General features: G+C 36.9%; 1 protein-coding gene across 2 annotated transcripts in view; it reads left to right on the top strand.

Moving 5' to 3' along the window:
* The window catches only part of NSRP1 (nuclear speckle splicing regulatory protein 1), a 60,552-nt gene extending 53,514 nt beyond the window's left edge, over positions 1-7,038 (top strand). For both annotated transcript variants that reach the window (XM_030295676.1, XM_030295677.1), the window contains 4 exons: positions 1,099-1,227; positions 2,108-2,315; positions 3,269-3,377; positions 5,475-7,038. In XM_030295676.1, coding sequence (XP_030151536.1) covers positions 1,099-1,227; positions 2,108-2,315; positions 3,269-3,377; positions 5,475-6,528 — 1,500 coding nt within the window. In that variant the 3' untranslated portion in view covers positions 6,529-7,038. The remainder of the gene's footprint in view (positions 1-1,098; positions 1,228-2,107; positions 2,316-3,268; positions 3,378-5,474) is intronic.
* The last annotated feature ends 11,845 nt before the right edge of the window (positions 7,039-18,883 follow it).

Below are 18,883 nucleotides of genomic sequence, written 5' to 3'. Positions count from 1 at the left end.
GGCTCAGCACTGTTGGCACAGAGCCTATTGCAGGGCTCTATCCCATGAACCGTGAGATCATGACCTGAGCCAACATCAAAAGACAGATGCTTAACCCACTGAGTCCGGTGCCCCTTGTGTTCTTTTGACATTTTTGTGTTATCTTTTCTTACTTAAAGCATAAATCTCAAATCTACTTTCATTTTTAACCCTAGCTGTCCAGAACCACTTTTTTCTTTTTTTTTTTTTTTAATGTCTATTTGTGAGAAAGAGCTCTTGTGTTCTGCTTTAATACAAAAACTAACTTTTATTGTAAAGAATACTAACTTAATTATATTTACTAAATCTAAGGTAAAATGCTCTTAGAAATGGGATATTTTATTTATTTATTTATTTATTTATTTATTTTTAAATGTTTATTTATTTTGAGAGAGAGTACGTGCTCAAGCAGGGGAAGGACTGAGAGAGAGAGAGAGAGAGAGAGAGAGAGAGAATCCCAACTAGGCTCTGCACTGTCATTACAGAGCCTGACATGGGGCTTAAACTCAAACTGTGAGATCGTGACCTGAGCCACCAGAAATGGCATATTTTTAATAGCTCGACAACATTTTTTTCTTTTTCTTTCTGTTCTTTTATCTGAACCTCAGGTGCACAGAACTGATGATAACAACATTATTTTACTCCCTATTTCATTGAAAAAGCTATTAAATGTTACCATTAAATGCAATATTTGATAGGTATCTATCGTCAAGCCAAAACCTCTTGGTTTGAGGTTTCGTTTGTTGTTTGTTTTTAAAAATTCTATATGAATGAATTATATAAAATAGATAATACAACAACTTGGAAGGTAGATACAATTATTATCCTCAATTTTTTTTGATGAAAACTGAGGCACAAAAAGATTACACATACTTTCCCAGAGTAGCTAAGTATAGAGCCTGGGATTCAAACCCAAGCAGCCTGGCTTCAGACTGATGTTTATTTTTTCAGTCTAAAATGTGATTGATAGAATTTTTATGATCTATATATGATTCATGATCCTCTCTGAGAAAAATTACTTAAGACTTTCTTTGGTATGTATTAACTGGCTCATTTTTTAAATGTGTTTGTTTGTTTTAGACCAAACTAGAAATCCAGAAGGCCCTTGCAGAAGATTCCACTGTATATGAATATGACAGTATTTATGATGAAATGCAGAAAAAAAGGGAGGAAAATAATCCCAAATTGCTTTTGGGAAAAGACCGAAAGGTTTGTAGCTGAAAAGTATAAATTTCTTTGACCTTGACTTGTATTTTATATCTTAATCTTATTTTAGCATGAGGATGATCTGAGAAAAAGCTTTTAGGTATTTGAAATGTGAAGAAGAGCCCCTAGTTGCAGATAATATAGGTTTGATTTAGAACCCAGGAAACCCTACTAAAAGTATCCTAACAGGAGTGAGTAAATTATCTAACAATAAAAACAACAAGTTGTGTTTTTTGCTTTAAAACCTTCACACATTTTGGAAATTTTTTTCTTAGAAAGTCTCTGTACTAGTAACTCCTGTTCCTGTTCATATTTTTGTGTTTTATCATTCACTCATTTTTTTATTGCATTCTAGCTGGTAACAGAATCATCTGCACATGTGATCATATTTTTAGTTTGAAAAAAATACTTGAGAGTGGGAGCTTGAAATACGTTCACATTTTCTATCACTTTTTGTCTTTCATAAGCACAGACAGATATCTTTGCTTCTTATAGTATGTGCAGGTAGAGTGGTAGTATAAAATTAAAGCTATTCTTTTAAATAAGCATATTTCACCTAATAGGAAAAGTAGTAGGAACCTTCTGAATCACTTACTTGAAGTATTGAGACAATACCTGTGAAAAGGGTGAAAACACAGTGGAAAAATGAATTTGAAATAAAAAAAAAGTAAAATAGCAGTTTGAATAATTTGTTTTACACTTAAATTTTTATTGTAAAGAATTTTAGTTTTACTCTTGCTAGTAAATTTATATTGAATTTTGAGAGGATGACAGTCCCGCCTATTTGGACTAGCCATTTTTGTCTTAATAAATTCATGACAAAAACAATATTCTTAATTTTTATTTTTGATTCTTCCCTAAATAATCTTATTTTTCCTCCTAGCCCAAGTATATTCACAACTTACTAAAAGCAGTTGAGATCAGAAAAAAGGAACAGGAAAAGAGAATGGAAAAGAAAATACAGAGAGAACGAGAGATGGAGAAGGGAGAGTTTGATGATAAGGAGGCATTTGTGACATCTGCTTATAAGAAAAAACTGCAAGAGAGAGCTGAAGAGGAAGAAAGAGAAAAAAGGGCTGCTGCACTTGAAGGTGAAATAGAAGAGGGAGAAGGGTAGAAGGAAACCGAAGCAGCAAATTGGTTTAGCCGTTTGCTCTGTCCGTGAACTTCTAGGTTATAATGTGGTGGTCCTAATTTACGTATATAGATTTAAGATATAAGATATGATGTTTTGTAGTATTATAAAATGTTGAAGAGATTATGAGTAAAAACACAGTTGTACTCTCAGTAACTTATTTCTACTGGACTTTTCATATATCTCATTTTGTTGTTTAAAACTATGACCATTACGAGTCATTGCCATAGAAAAATTCTAAATGTAAGAACTTTTATTACAAATCATAACACCATAATCTTGGTCAGAAGCAATATAAACTGAGATTTAAATCCTAGTTATATTTTCTGGCTTTAGAAAACTAGAGTAATACCACTCAAGGAATATTAACTGGGTGGGCATTTAGAAAAAGCATAACATTAATTCAAAAAAGAAAAAGATGTGCAGGAGCCAAAGAATGTCTTAGTGCTTTACTTCAGTCCTTTCTACTCATGGTCATTTCTCAAGGTCTAAGTAAAATGTATACATATAAATAGCTTAATTGACAAGTGCTCATCAACTTTAAATAGAAGAAAATCAAGTCTAATGTTCTAAGGATGTATTAAGTATTCATCTAGAGTATCAGTTGGCAGATTTTCTGTGAAGGACCAGATAAGTAAATATTTTAGGTTTTGTGTACCATATGATCTCTGTTGGAGCTCCTCAGTTCTGCCTTTTAATACAAAAGCAGCCTTAATAAACAAATGAACAAGGCTACATTCCAATAAAAATATATTTACGAAAACAGTAGGCCACATTTGGTCTGCAGGCTATAGTTTGCCAACTCTGTCTACAGTTTATATACTGTATGTTACATACTCTACACCTGTAAAACAGAACTGTGTTGTGCCTTGTTGAATATATTCCTCTCATGTTTGCTTTCCCTCTCAGCCCGTTTGGATGTAACCAAGCAGAAAGATCTCAGTGGATTTTATAGACACCTATTAAATCAAGCAGTTGGTGAAGAGGAAGTACCTACATGCAGCTTTCGTGAAGCCAGGTGAGACATGGCATATGGAATATTTAGAAGAAAAATTCTGTTCATGATCTGTGGTTGTAGGATTATTTTAACCCTCTGAAAGATAGAAGATTGTAGCATTGCATGTTGTGTTGTAAGCCAAACCTGACCTGATTGAATTGCAAAAGATTTACACTTTCTTAATTAAAAACTTACAGATTTAGTTCAAGATTGTTTCTATTCTTCAGGATTCCTACATGTATGTTCATAAGTAGTAGTTTATTTTCATAAATAGGACATGGCCTCCAGAAAATGTAAGATTCACATATTTAGGGCTAGAAATGCACTCTCTAATATGTAGCTAGTAGTCACATGTGGCTATTTAAATAAAATCTAGGGGCGCCTTGGTGGCTCAGTCAGTTAAGTGTCTGACTTTGGCTCACGTTCATGAGTTTGAGCCTTACATGTGGCTCACTGCTATCAGCTTTCAGCGTGGAGCCTGCTTCAGATCCTCTGTCCTCTTTGGTCCTCCCCTGCTTGCACTCTTACTCTGAAAAAAGAAATAAAACATTAAAAATATATGTATTATAACTAAAATATAAAATTTTGGTTATAATAGCCACATTTCAAATACAGTTGCCACATATGGCTAGTGGCTACCACAGATGGCACAAATATGGACATTACTATTTCTGTACATATTTCCATTAGCACTGGTATAAAAAGAAAGTATTGGAGGGTTTTTAAAATAAAATTATAAAGTATTGTAGGAATGGTTAAATGACTCTCATAAGTATATAGCTGAAGGTAAAAGAAAGAATTTGTCCTAAGCTTGTATCTGAGTAAATGGTTTTTGGAACAGAGACATTCAGATTAGAGGATCTGTGTCTGTGTTGCTGGGAAAAGGAGAGAGGCAGGAGAATGGGAGTAAAGGTGAAGAGAAGGAATTAGATTTATACTTCCACCCCTACCTCCTTTGCTGCCAACTGCTAGGTTTGATTACAAAATTGGTGAAAATTGGGGCGCCTGGGTGGCGCAGTCGGTTAAGCGTCCGACTTCAGCCAGGTCACAATCTTGCGGTCTGTGAGTTCGAGCCCCGCATCGGGCTCTGGGCTGATGGCTCAGAGCCTGGAGCCTGTTTCCGATTCTGTGTCTCCCTCTCTCTCTGCCCCTCCCCCATTCATGCTCTGTCTCTCTCTGTCCCAAAAATAAATAAACGTTGAAAAAAAAAATTAAAAAAAAAAAAAAACAAAATTGATGAAAATTATGAGTCTAAGAAAGTATATTTGAAGAGAGATTTTGAATGGAGAATTAGAATTTCTGTTAGAGTTTCATCTGGAACAGTTGTGAGGCCAGCCATGAAACTCCATAATGTCATTTAATATTGTACTTTTCTCAGAGTCTAATAGTAGAATTCCTGTTAATCCTTTAGAAGATAGTTCTGCTGCCAATTCCCAAAGAACCACTGTTGTTCTATTAGTATAATTATTAAGTGATTAGTAAGAATAAATGTGTGAGTAATGTAGATAAATTAACCACATTTATCAGCTGGGAAAATGTAGGTGATATGAACAATTTTTAGTGTTATTGATTGTAATTGAGTAGATTCATATATTCCCATTTTGTTGTGATAGGTGCCAAGGGAGAGGTGCTCATGCCTTTTTAATCATAAGACAAATTATTTAGTGATACTTAAGAATTAGATTTTGCCAGCATTTTGCTATAAAAAAAATTATCTTCATCTATTCCCAGGACTATTATTAAATTTTTTAAAAAGAGAAAAATCCAACAAAGAGCTGTAACTTGAACTTCATATTATGAAAATAGTACTTAGATACAGAATATATCTTACTTTTCCCAATTATTGGCATGCTTAACAAAAACAAAAACCTTGTACAGACTCCTGTCTGAAGGTTCTAGTGGTCCAATACAGCAATCTAATTTTCTCTATTTCACTTCTACCTTTTTCTGAAAATATCCTGAATGGTTAGAAAATACTAGTTTACAATATTCATAAGGTAAATAGCACCTTTTTCACATTTAGTAGTTAAATTTAAGTATTGAGAAAAATTATATGAACATTTCATGTGCTTACTACAATTGATAATGTGGCATTTTTTAAATGTTACTTTTTTTAAGGTCTGGAATAAAGGAAGAGAAATCAAGGGGTTATTCTGATGAAGTAAGTTCAGAGAACAGAATACCACATGAGAAATGCATTCTCCAAACTGTTGTGCAAGTAGAGGAAAACCCAGATGCAGATAGCGACTTTGATGCTAATAGCAGTGAGGATGATGAAATGGAAGAAAATAAAAAAGCAAACGCAAGAAGGGAGAGGGTCACAGAGACCTCCAAGAGTGACTCTAAACATCAGAAGAATCAAATCCATTCACGGTCTTCTAGTGAAGAAAGAGAGCATGGTACCAAATGCCACACAAAAAGGTCCAAGTCAAGAGTTCATGAGAAAAGGGAAGATCAGCACCAAGAAAGACAATCCAGGGATCATGAGAACTATTACAATGACCGTGATTACCGAAAAGAAAAGAAGGATTCCCATAGGCACCGAGAAGCCAGCCATAGAGATTCCCACTGGAAGAGGCATGAACAAGAAGATAAACTGAGGGGAAGAGACCAAAGAGAAAGAAATGACAGAGATTGGAAAAGGGAGAAAGACAGGGAGAAATATTCCCCAAGAGAACAAGAAAGAGAGAGACAACGAAATAATCATGATCGATACAGTGAGAAAGGAGGAGAGAAGGAAGAGAAAAGCAAAGAAGAGCATGTGAAAGCAAGGAAAGAAAGATATGAAAACAGTGATAAGTACAGACATAGAGAACAACGAGAAATAAGTGTTCAGTCGTCAGAAAGAAACCGAGAGAAAAAAGAAAGCAGCCCAAATTCTAGGGCAAAGGATAGGTTTCTTGACCAGGAAAAATCCAATAAAATGAGAAACATGGACAAAGAAAGAAACCCAGAGAAACCCTCCAGTTCTGAAACATCAGTAGGAGCAAAACATAGACTCACAGAGGAATACCAAGAGATGGGCAAAGAACAAGAGGGACCACATGAAGTGGGGAACAAGTTTGCAAAGCGAAATAATGAAGAAACTGTAATGTCGGCTAGAGATAGGTACCTGGCCAGGCAGATGGCACGGGTTAATGCAAAGACATATATTGAGAAAGAAGATGATTGATAACTGCCCCAGTAAAAAGACCTGTGGAGCCACAGAAAATGAAAACTCCTGAAACATGCTGTGTGAAAGCATAAACGAGTGTGTTAACAGTGGTTGGGAGGGTATTTTTTAATATATTTTCAAAATTCATTATTGGCTTAAGTAAAAATAAGTCCTTTTGTCTTGAATGTTTGAATTGATATGTATTTTATTATCATTACCACATTCTTGGTTGGTGGTAAATCCCTGTACAGGTTCTTAATGAGGAAAATTGTCTGCACTCTAACCATTAAAAAATAACTCCTCAAACAACTCTCCTAATAATGTTGGCTTTGTTGCAGGAGGTGTTAGTTTTATAAATAGTGTATTCTAGATAAAAAATTTGTGGATTTGAGTAACAGAATATTGCTATACTTTGTTTTGATATTTATCTTAATATATAAAATATAGATCATACATTGTCTGACTTTCTAGCTCACAGAATATTTGGCTTAAATGCAAATAAAAATAGTGATATGTTTGTACATTTAATTCAGTCTCATATTTTAAAAGTAATGTCATTTATGCCACGATTCCTTTTTTTTTTAATTTTTTTTAATGTTTATTTATTTATTTTTTTGGAGAGAGACAGAGACAGAGTGCGAGCTGGGGAGGAGCAGAGAGAGAGGGAGACACAGAATCTGAAGCAGCCTCCAGGCTCTGAGTGGTCAGCACAGAGCCAGACATGGGACTCAAACCCACAAACCCATGACCTGAGCCAAAGTTGTACACTTCACTGACTTAGCCACCCAAGTGCCCCACCTCTTTGTTTTCTTATTTAAAAATCACTTTAATTCTGAAACCTTAGCAAGGTAGTGAATTGGTTATTTCAGTCAGTTTTAGCTAAGGTGAAAGATGGAGACATTTAGCCTAAATGCGGTTAAAGATCCAGGTAGCTTATGTATGACCCTGACTTCTTTTATATACTCCAATAAAGAAACAGCATTTGAAATTAAATAATTCATTCATGGGTAAAAAATGAATGACATGGAGAAAGTAGTTCTAACAGAAAGTAGTTTATATCTCTCATACTTCATCATGAAGTTACATTGTCTTATTTTCAGAAGGATAAACTTAGTTTAATAATATTGACTTTTAGGGGCGCCTGGGTGGCTCAGCCAGTTAAGCGTCTGGAACTCTGGGGTGCCTGGGTGGCTCATTTGGTTAAGCATCTAACTTCAGCTCAGGTCATGATCACAGTTCGTGGGTTCAAGCCTCGCATCAGGCCATGTGCAGACAGCTCAGCCTGGAGCCTGTTTCAGATTCTGTATCTCCCTCTCTCTCTGCCCCTCCCCTGATCATGATCTGTCTGTCTGTCTCTCTGTCTCTCTCACAAATAAATAAACATTTAAAAAAATTAAAAAAAAAAAAGCGTCTGACTCGACTTCGGCTTGGGTCATGATCTCACAGTTCGTGAGTTTGAGGCCTGCATCAGGCTCTGTGCTGGCAGCATGGAGCCTGCTTGAGATTCTGTCTCCCTCTCTCTCTGCCTCTCCCCAGCTTGCTCTCTATCTCCCTCTCGAATTAAATAAAAATAAACTTAATAATATTGACTTTTAGAAAAGACATTATATATTTAGGATCAAATTTAGTATTCATAAGTAATTTTTATTATACCTTTAAAGCCAGAAAGGGAAAGTAAGAAATCTAATGCCATTATCTCTTGATGGACACATTAAATGTCAGTTGCATCCTAATACTTTAACATAGATCAGTGACAGTGACAAACACTTAAGAGCACTGGCTACATGTACACAGAGGGAGTCGTGTAATGTAACTGAAAAAGTTCAGGTGAGATGATGGAAGACCATGAGTGGTAGGCTAAAAATCTTCCCCTTCAGTTGGGAATGTGGTTTCTTTGCTGGAGTTACTAGTGCCATATAGTGGAAAGATTTATTTGACCATAGTATGCAAGATACAGTCAAGGAGGGAGAGACTGGAGTCAGATTTGATAAGAAATTTGATTTCCCTCCCCCAGTAGTTCAGAAATTTTCACAAAGCAGCTTGGATGCTTTGGATAGGAAAAACAATATAGTACCTTTATTAACAAAGTTTCGACATAACTCAGGAACAAACTACAAATTAAGGTGTTTTTTTTTTTCTTTTCTATCTCCTCCAAATATATAGATGTTTTTGCCTCTCTTGCATTCATTTTACCCTCATCTAGGACCAGTGCCTTGGTTTTCTTTCAGGAAAAGTACCCCTTCACTACTTAGTCCATTGGTTCAAATGGGGTTGAATAGGCTCCAGGAAAGGTTTGCGACTTAACCTAGGTCAATTCTGACACTGTCAGACTTAAAGAGATAAAAGTTTTCCGCTACCATTGCTGACTTCAAAGATGAGGTAAGTCCAGAGTTGCATGGGAAAATGACTGCCTCAGTGCCTGACAGAATAAAGCTCACACAAAGAGCAGAAATGAGGAGAGAGAGGGACAAACACCTGATGATTGCTTTTGTCTCTCCGGCTCTCCTGGGCATGTATTTTTTAGATATTTAAACCAATACTTTTCCTGTCTTTTACTTAAGACAGTTTCAATTGGATTTCTGCCACTATAGTCAGAAAAGCCCTATTTGATAGAAGGTTCTACCTATGATGTCTATGCCAGAAGTTACTGGAACATTTTTAATAAACTTTAAAAAATTATAGCATAATAAGCATTTTTAAATAGTGCATATATCTTGAGTATGTAGTTTAGTGGATTTACCCAGAGTGAACACATCCAGTGTGAAAACATTACCTGACCCACAAGAAGTTCTCTTCACACCCCTTCCTGACCTCCTTACTACCCCTTCCCCCTTTGACTTTCAACTCCACAAATTGGGTTTTTTGTTTTCTAGATTTTATAGTATTTATTCATTCCATTAAATGAATAAACATTATTTCCTGAATGGGATTATTACAAATAATACTTCCATGAGCATTCTGGTACTTGTCTTCTAGTGTGTGCATATATGTTTTGGCGGGGGGGGGGGGGGGGGGGGGTATTCCTAGGGATGGAATTGCTGATCCATAGGTTATACATGTGTTCAGCTTTAATAGATACTGTCAGTCAGTTATCCAAAACTACTCTAGCAATTTGTGAGGGTTCCAGTTGCTCCATCTTCTTGCTTAAGCTTGGTAATTGTTTCTCTTTTGTCTTTTGAGTTTAGTCATTCTGTTGGGTATGATGATCTCTCATGGTTTCGTGGTTCCCTACAGGCTGTCATATAGTTACTAGCATTAGAATATTTCCCTTTTGAAGAATATGTTTCTTTTGCCTATCTTAGAGGGGATGGGGATGGGGGGTGGGGGATATTATCTGCCTTGTTTTCATGACCTAAATGATTCTTTATATATTCTGGGTAGGAGTTGTCTTTTGTCTTTGTAAGCAACCTCTCTTCCTCAATGGCTTGCCTTTTCCCTCTCACTCATAATGGTATCTTTTAATGAACAGAGGTCTTGCATTGTTATAAAGTTAAACAATCAAAAGTTAGATAAAATTTAAAGTTCACTTCCTCACTTGCACTAGACATTTGAAGTGCTCAACAGCCACATGTATCTAGCAGCTACCATATAGGAAAGTGCAGATTTATAGAACACTTCTGTTGCAGAAAGTTCTGGACAACACTCTTCTAGAAGCATTATTGTTTACTTTTCACAATTAGATTTACCATGCATCTGGAATGAAATTTTTATATGTAGTATAATATGGAGATGAAGATTTATTGTTTCCCATCTGGGCATCAAATAGGACTCATCAGTGAATGAAAACTTTGTTCAAAGTAAAACCATAATGAATACCATTGAACATCCACCAGGAATGGCAAAAATGTTTAGACACACTACCAAGTGTTGGTGAGGATGTGGAGCCAAGGTAAGTCATGTATGCTACCAGTGGCAGATGACTGGTACAACAATTTAATTTTACCTAGGAATATTGATGCTGCACCTTATCTATAACTTGTGTTCTTCCACAGATGAACCAGGAATTTTCATAATAGTGTTTTTCATCAAGCTGGAAACAGCCTCTAATGTCTATCAGCAGTAAGTGAATCTGGTATGTATATATACACAATACAGTGAAAACACTAGAGCTATAGGATGAATATAGTGTGAATATATACAATTATGATGAATTTCAGAATATTGTAAGTAACAAAAAGTAATTATCATAGTTTAAAAAAAAAAAAGCAAAATAGCGGCTCCTGGGTGGCTCAGTTGGTTAAGTCTTAGACTTCAGCTCAGGTCATAATCTCACAGTTTGTGAGTTTGAGCACCATTTCAGGCTCTGCTGACAGTGCGGAGCCTGCTTCGGATCCTCTGTGTCCCTCTGTCTCTCTGTCCCTCCCCAGCTTGCATGCACGTGTTCTTTCTCTCTCTCTTTCAAAAATAAACATTTAAAAAAATTAAACAAAACAAGCAAGGTGTGCCAAGGTGGCTCAGTCAGTTAGTGTCCAACTCTTGGTTTCAGCTCAGGTCACGATCTCACAGTTTGTGAGCTTGCAGAGCCCGCATCAGGTTCTGCACTGACAGCTCAGGGTATGCTTAGGATTGTCTCTCTCTTTCTCTCTGCCCCTCCCCCACTTGCTCTCTTTTTGTCAAAAAATAAACTTTAAAAAATTAAAAAAAAAAACAAAATGATACTGTATAGAGATACTTGGGTAGGTAATAAAACTAAGAAAAAACAAGGAAATGATGGTTAAAGTCAAGATTTGTGATACAGGAGGGGTACACATGGGGCTTCTAGATATTGGCAATATTTCATTTCTTGATGTGGATGGTTGTTACTTGGCTGTTTGCTCTATTCTTTCAATTGTAAATATGTTTTATATATTCTGTATGCATAATACATCTCACAGTAAACACTTTTGTAAAAAATTTCTAATATATGAATCAGAGGAACTATTGGCCATCCTGGTTAATCTTAGTCATTTTTACAGGAAGAGTCTATATAGATGTTGCTTAATCGAATGGCTTATGCACAGGGCCGCAGTATTTGATAATGTATTATTTGGGCTAGTATGAATAAGAGATTCATTAAATTTTTTACTAGATATGTTCTTTTAAATATGTAAGTTCCAAAACAGTATACTTAAATTTTGTGAATTGATGAATAGCTGTTCCTCAAACTCAATTTTTTTTCTCAATTTTTTTTTTAAATTTGTTTTTACATTTATTTATTTTTGAGAAACAAAGTGAGACAAAGCGTGAGCAGGGGAGGGGCAGAGAGAGAGGGAGACACAGAATCTAAAGCAGGCTCCAGGCTCTGAGCAAGAGGTCAGCACAGAGCCTGATGCGGGGCTCGAACCCACGAACTGTGAGATCATGACCTGAGCCGAAAGTCGGATGCTCAACCGACTGAGCCACCCAGGCGCCTCTCTCAATTTTTAACAATACATAAATAACTCAAGATGTTTTCATTTTCCTTCTCCCTCCTCCTGTTTACTCTTACTCCAATCATACCAAATACATAGTACTGTTTCATGATAACTATGCCTTCTCACAGACTTGTTGCTTTGCCTAGAATGCTACCTATATTTCTACATATTTTTATTTATTTAAAAAAATTTTTTTTAACATTTATTTATGTTTGAGAGAGACAGAGCACAAGCAGTGGAGGGGCAGAGAGAGAGGGAGATACAGAATCCAAAGCAGGCTCCAGGTTCTGACCACAGAGCCTGATGCAGGGCTCGGAACCATGAACTGTGAGATCATGACCTACCTGAGCTGAAGTCTGATGCTTAACCGACTGAGCCACCCAGGAGCCCCACTACATAACTTTTTTTTTTTTTAATTAAAAAAAAAATTTTTTTTTAACGTTTATTTATTTTTGAGACAGACCATGAACAGGGGAGGGGCAGAGAGAGAGGGAGACACAGAATCTGAAACAGGCTCCAGGCTCTGAGCAGTCAGCACAGAGCCCGACGCGGAGCTCGAACTCATGGACCGTGAGATCATGACCTGAGCCGAAGTCGAACGCTTAACCGACCGAGCCACCCAGGCGCCCCCATAACTTCTTTTTAAAACTAACCTGAGGTGGCATTGCCTCCAGAAAGCCTCTCTTAATACCCCTCATCACTTCAACAACACCTCTGTTTCCTTCACGTGCTGATGATAGGATGTTAGTTGTCTGAGGACAAAGATCTAAACTCAACTTTATATGCCTAGTGCCTACTATAATGCAAAGTTTTTGTTTCATATACCTTAAGCATTTCTTAAAATCAGAATTTTAAAACTGGAATGACCTAACATCTAACATAACTCCTGCAATTTAAAATGTCTGTAAGGCACAGGGCACCTGAGTGGCTCAGTCATTTGAGCATCTGACTCTTGATTTCAGCTTAGGTCATGATCTCACGGTTTGTGAGTTCGAGCCCTACTTAGGGCACTGCTTGGGATTCCCTCTCCCTCTCTCCCTCTGCCCTTCTGGAGCATGTGTGCACTCTTCCCCCCCCCCCCCCTGCCACCACCACTGCCCTTCCTGTGCACTCACTCTCTCAAAATAAATAAACTTAAGAAAACTTTTTTTTTTTTTTAATGTCTTTAAGGCATCATGTTTAAGAGCTGAGACTTGGAGGTCTAGGGTCTACTATTTATTAGCTGCATAACCTTGGACAAGTTTAAGTTCTCTAAGCTTCAGTCTCTTCATTTGTAAAATGGGGATAATAAAAGTGTGTCTTTCTTAAGACTGATATAAAGATTATTTGAAACAGTGCATATAATGCTGTGCCTGATATTAGTAAGCACACAGTAAATATTCATAATCAGTTATGTTATGACAACCCATGAGGAGTTGGGGCCAGTGAAGTTGAGTGACTTATATAAGGTTACTTAGTTTGGTGGTTGCTGAGAAGAACTTGAGCCCTGTCTCCTCAATCCTATCTGGTTCTTTCCACCAGTGCAGGAAAGTTTCTTGCTTTTGGCAAAATATATGACACCTGTCATCCTTATGATGAAGGGAAAATAGGCCAGATGAATGACATGAAATATGATATGTTTTCATGCATCTAGCAAATTGAGGCCTTTTGCCAGGTGTACTAGATTCTTGTTCATTGTGTTAAGATAAAGTCTAAAAGAAGAAATAAGGAATAATTAACAGGAAAGGTTGTGGGTTGGGAAAAAGTTTAGAAATATACTTTATCACTGAAGTGTCTCCCGTGGAAGATGCTTTCTTTTTCCAAGCCCTGACCATCCCATTATACTGCTAATCCCTTTCCCTTTCCTCACTTTGTCACTTAAGAAAATACGATGAAAAAAAAAAATACGATGGCTTTCTTAGGCTATAATTTTAACTATTAATGCAAATTGATACTCTCCCCTTTTGATCATCCCTTCCCTAACTAGTCAATCCATTAAGTGGTACTCTGAAAGGTAAAAGCTCTCATGGCCCAGAGCTGGGGGTCACTCCCAACACAGCGAAGAAAAGAACTATGTAGGAGTGGCCTACACTTTGTGTCAGACCAAATGAGGGTGAGGGGTAATTGTGCAGAGAGGAGACCCCTGCAAGAGGTTGAGCCCAGGTATGGTAGGGAAGGCATCCACTGAGTGGGTGGCAGTGGTGACTGCCCAATAAGCGTTGTCAGCCTGAGCAAGGTGAGAAGGACATTAGTCCAGAGGACATCCCATCATGAGGTGTCAGAACTTGAATGGGATAAGGGGAGCAGCAGCAGTAGAATAGTGCTCATGTTCAGGGATACTGATCAAATAAGTAAATATATTCAGGATAATGGGAGCCATTGTTTCTCATTGTCCTAGAAGGGGTTATAAATACAGAGAAAACTAGAGAGAACTTTGCAGTGTTGGGTTAGAGTTGGAAATACTGGGTGTGAACTCATAGTTTTCACAGTACAGATCAAGAAATAATTATGGATGCAAATGTGTGTGTGCACAGATATACACACATTTACACACATACTTTCATTCTGTCCAATGAGAGGACTTGGGATCAGTGACAAGCCATTAGTAGTGATCATGCCTACCCCCTAAATCTTGGTTTCTAAATACATTCTTCACTAAAAGGAACCAGGGCTTCTTAGAGAAAAAGCTGTGGCAGGGAAAGTACAAGATGATCCTGGAACATCTTACTCCAGAAAGTAAGGAAGTGTTCTAAATGATAGGCACATGTCATAAGGATAGGAGCCAGCTTGCCAGGACTCTCACTGGCTAAATGTGGGATAATTTGAGCATCAAAATTAATGATTATAGTCCACTGAACAAAATAAGAATCCATGAAAAATAAATGAATAAATGTTAGAAGAGGAAGAGGGTATTTGCACAGTCTCAGAGTTACATACTCCCTACAAAATATTAATTACAAAAGAAAAGAAACTTTACAGTGGAAAATCTGGTAGACACCACCTTATTTGGGTAACTGATGTTAACATCACTAATATGGGACAGATCAAATTGTGTTTCACCCGATAGAGGAGCATCAGGTGAAGATAGAGGAGCATGAGCACCATTCCTGTTATATTTGCCAAAAATACTTAGCCTGAATCTAATCATGAGAAATCAATCATCATCAAACATCAAACTGAGGGACATTCTGCCAAATATCTGACTTATAATCTTCAGAAGTATTGAGGTCATGAAAGTCAAGGGAAGACTGGGAAACTTCCAGCCTGAAGGAAACAAAAGAGGCATGAAACTAAATGAAAACTGTGATTCTGGACTGGATCCTTTTGCTAAAAGGATGTCATTAAATGAGGCCTGAGACTAAATGGCACTAATGTATCAATGTCACTTCCCTGATTTTGATGGTTGTAATGTGGTTATGTAGGAGAATGTCCTTATTTTTTGAAAATACATCCCCCATGATTTTCATTTTTGAATTTAGATCTATGTATGTAGGCTTCTATGGATGATTTTAAAGATAGCATGCGAATAACCTTTGGCCTGGAATCAGAAAGCCTAGGTGCATGTTCTGTCCTGGAACTTGTCAGCTGTGAACTTGGGCAAATTAATTAACTTCTTTGAGCCTCAGGCTCCTCATCTGCAACACTAGGGAAATAACAGCTGCCACCCAGAGCTCTGATGATCATGTGAAATGATAGATGTGGAAATATATATCATAAACTAAAGTTCTGCACAAAACACAAAGAATTGTCATAATTTAGCTTTACCGAAATTTAGTATTTCTAATTGTAGGTAGTTTCGATACTAAATATTTGCAAATAACATGCAGTAGTGTTTGGGAATTGTATAAATGTTTTGTACAGTTAAGACTGAGATTAAAAAAAAATTTTTTTTAATGTTTATTTTTGGGAGAGAGAGAGAAAGAGGGAGTGTGTTGTGTGTGTGTGTGTGTGTGTGTGTGTGAGCAAGGGAGGGGCAGAGAGAGAGAGGGAGACACAGAATCTGAAGCAGACTCCAGGCTCTGAGCTGTCAGCACAGAGCCCAATGTGGGCTCGAACTCACAAACCACAAGATCAAGACCTGAGCTGAAGTCAGATGCTCAACCAGCTGAGCCACCCAGATGCCCAAGATTAAGATTTTTTTTTTTTTAATGTGTATTTTTGAGAGACAGAGCAAAAGCACAGGGAGGGGCAGAGAGAGAGGGAGACAGAAGATCCAAAATCAGACTCTGTGCTGATAGCAGAGAGCCCAGCATGGGGGCTCAAACTCACAAGCCTCGAGACCATGACCTGAACCAAAGTCAGATGCTTAACTGAGTCATGCAGACACCCTAAGATAAAGATTTTTATCTTAACCTTAAAAGTTTGTAAGTTTTGTTTCTATTTTGAGACAAAACAAATCTATATATCGTAATGTGAAAAGTTATTACAGTTGACAGTTCACAACATAATGCATTTGCTGACATCTCACATTTAACTTGGACCATTTACAACTAAACTGCATAAATGAATACAGGGGCATGCTATGAATCTTTAAGAGGAAACTACTTTTAAACAAATAAAATGTAGTTTAGTTCTGGGGTTCCTGGCTGGCTCAATTGGAAGAGCATGTGACTTGATCTCGGGGTTGTGAGTTTGAGCCCTACATTGGGTATAGAGATTGCTTAAATAAAACTTAAAAAAAATTAGTTCTGCCACTAAGTTTTAAAATAATTATGTTTCATGTAAAAAAGAACAGTGAGAAATTTCATATTACCACTGTTGACAGAAGTGAGGAAGAAATTTACTTAATTGTAATATTTATTTATTTATCTTTGAGAGAGAGAAAGGCAGTGAGTGAGCAGGGAAGGGGCAGAGAGAGAGGATCCCAAGCAACCTCTGTGCTGTCAGTGCGGAGTCCGATGTGGGGCTCGATCTTACAAACTGTGAGATCATGACCTGAGCTGAAATCAAGAATCACACACTTAACTGACTGAGCCACCCAGGTGCTCCAAAATTTGCTTAATTTTTGCTGTAGGTAATGTGGGAGGTGAAGTAAAGATGAGGGGGAAGAAATACCATTTGTATATAACTCAACCATAATCTAGAATTTGAAACACCTCGCTGATATGTCCAACACACAAAGTATCCTGAAATTTTGTGAATTAAATCATATTTACACTTGATCTTAGCCAAAGGCCGAGAAGCAATAATCAAATCATATTTTAAATAACATTGGAGAAATAACTAAATTCTTAAGTCCCTAATTTTATCTTTTAAAATATGCATTTTCCATATATCAACTTTTCTTAAAATAAGGTGTACCTGTAGATTAGAGTTTGAATAAGAATGTTTCTTTTTCAAATACCTTTTTTTTCTTTTTAAGATTTTATTCTTGGGGTATCTGGGTGGCTCAGTCAGTTAGATGTCCAGCTTTGGCTCAGGTCATGATCTCATGGTTCGAGTTTGAGCCACTGCATCGGGCTCTCTGCTGTCAGCAGCACAGGGCCCGCTTTGGATTCTCTGTCCTCCTTTCTGCCCCTCCCCCATGTGCAGTCTCTCTCTCTCTCTCTCTCTCTCTCTCAAAAAAAAAAAAAAAAAAACATTTAAAAAAATATTTTATTTTTAAGTAATCTCTACACATAACGTGGGACTCAAACTTACAACCCTGAGATCAAGAGTCTCATGCTCTACTGACTGACCCAGATAGGCACTCCCAAAATGACATTTTTTTACAAAAGAAAAAAAAAAAAAACAGAAATGCTGTTATTTGCTTATAGTATTTTAGGTATTTTAGCATAAAGGTGAGATAACTTTTCCTCCCCAAATATTTGTTGTTTGGGCTGTCACTGGTTACTAACTCTTAGAAATAAATTACTATAATTGGAGTCTTCAATTTTAGAATTGAAGGACTGCTATAATCTATTCTTTCCCATAAATGATAAGATTTAGCAGACATTAAAACTTTTTTCTGATGAGGTATTCAAACAAATACAGAGTTTCCAAATTGGAGTTGGCCAGTGAAGACAATCTATTGTGATGGCTTGAAACAAAACAAAACACTAAAGACGAACTTGCACTGGTGTTAGAGCAATTTGGCATGGATATTGTGATGTGTAGGTAAGAGAAACACCATCTGAAATTCCAACTGAAATATTTTGTGAATTATTGTTTTTAAAGTCTTCTCTTGAAAAGGTGAGTTGTTTTGAAACACCTAATTTAGAAATACTAAGTAGATCCCAGTTATATGAATCCAAAGGAGAGACAATATTTAAGATTCCATCCTAAGACGTTTATCTTTTCCATTGTGGTAAATGCCCACTAAAACAACTGAGAGGAGTATTGTTTCATTCTAGCAGAGGAAATAACCTCACCTTCATTTAGAAACTTCCAGAACCCAGGGCACCCGGGTGGCTCAATCGGTTAAGTGTCCAACTTTGGCTCAGGTCATGATCTCACGGTTTGTGAGTTTGACCCCCGCATCGGGGCTCTGTGCTGATGTCTCGGAGCCTGGAGGCTGCTTTGGATTCTGTCTCCCTCTCTCTCTGCCTCTCCCCTGCTCATACTCTCTCAAGAATAAATAAAACATTTTTAAAAATTTAATAAAAAAAGAAATTTCCAGAGCCCAAAAAGAGCAGAGAAATTAGGTAGATCACCAGGTTTGCTCTGCCTGTACTGTGGTTACCTAAACCTTAAAATATTGTTGTCATTAAAATTTAGAGAAAGGTAAGCAATGAAGGGAAAGTAAGAAAAGAAAAAGTTAAGAGATTTGAAATACTCCATCCATGGAACTAATCATGACAAATTGTAATAAAGATCATTTACTTATCTCTGATACTGGAAAAAAAAAGTCAAAAACTAAAATATTTCATGTGAACCAGGACAGCTTTCTACAATTTAGGGATATTCTCTGTTGTAATGTTTCTTTTTCCCACACTTGGATTTATAAATTTCATTTGCTAGCATCCTTCTCAAATAAGCACTTTATAAGCTCAACTTTTTAGTTAAGAGCCTTTTGTGTAACT

This window comes from Lynx canadensis, chromosome E1 (genome assembly GCF_007474595.2).
Source record: "Lynx canadensis isolate LIC74 chromosome E1, mLynCan4.pri.v2, whole genome shotgun sequence".
NCBI lineage: Eukaryota > Metazoa > Chordata > Mammalia > Carnivora > Felidae > Lynx > Lynx canadensis.
The sequence above is the reverse complement of the archived record's forward strand: the minus strand, read 5'-3'. Positions and strand labels throughout refer to the sequence as shown.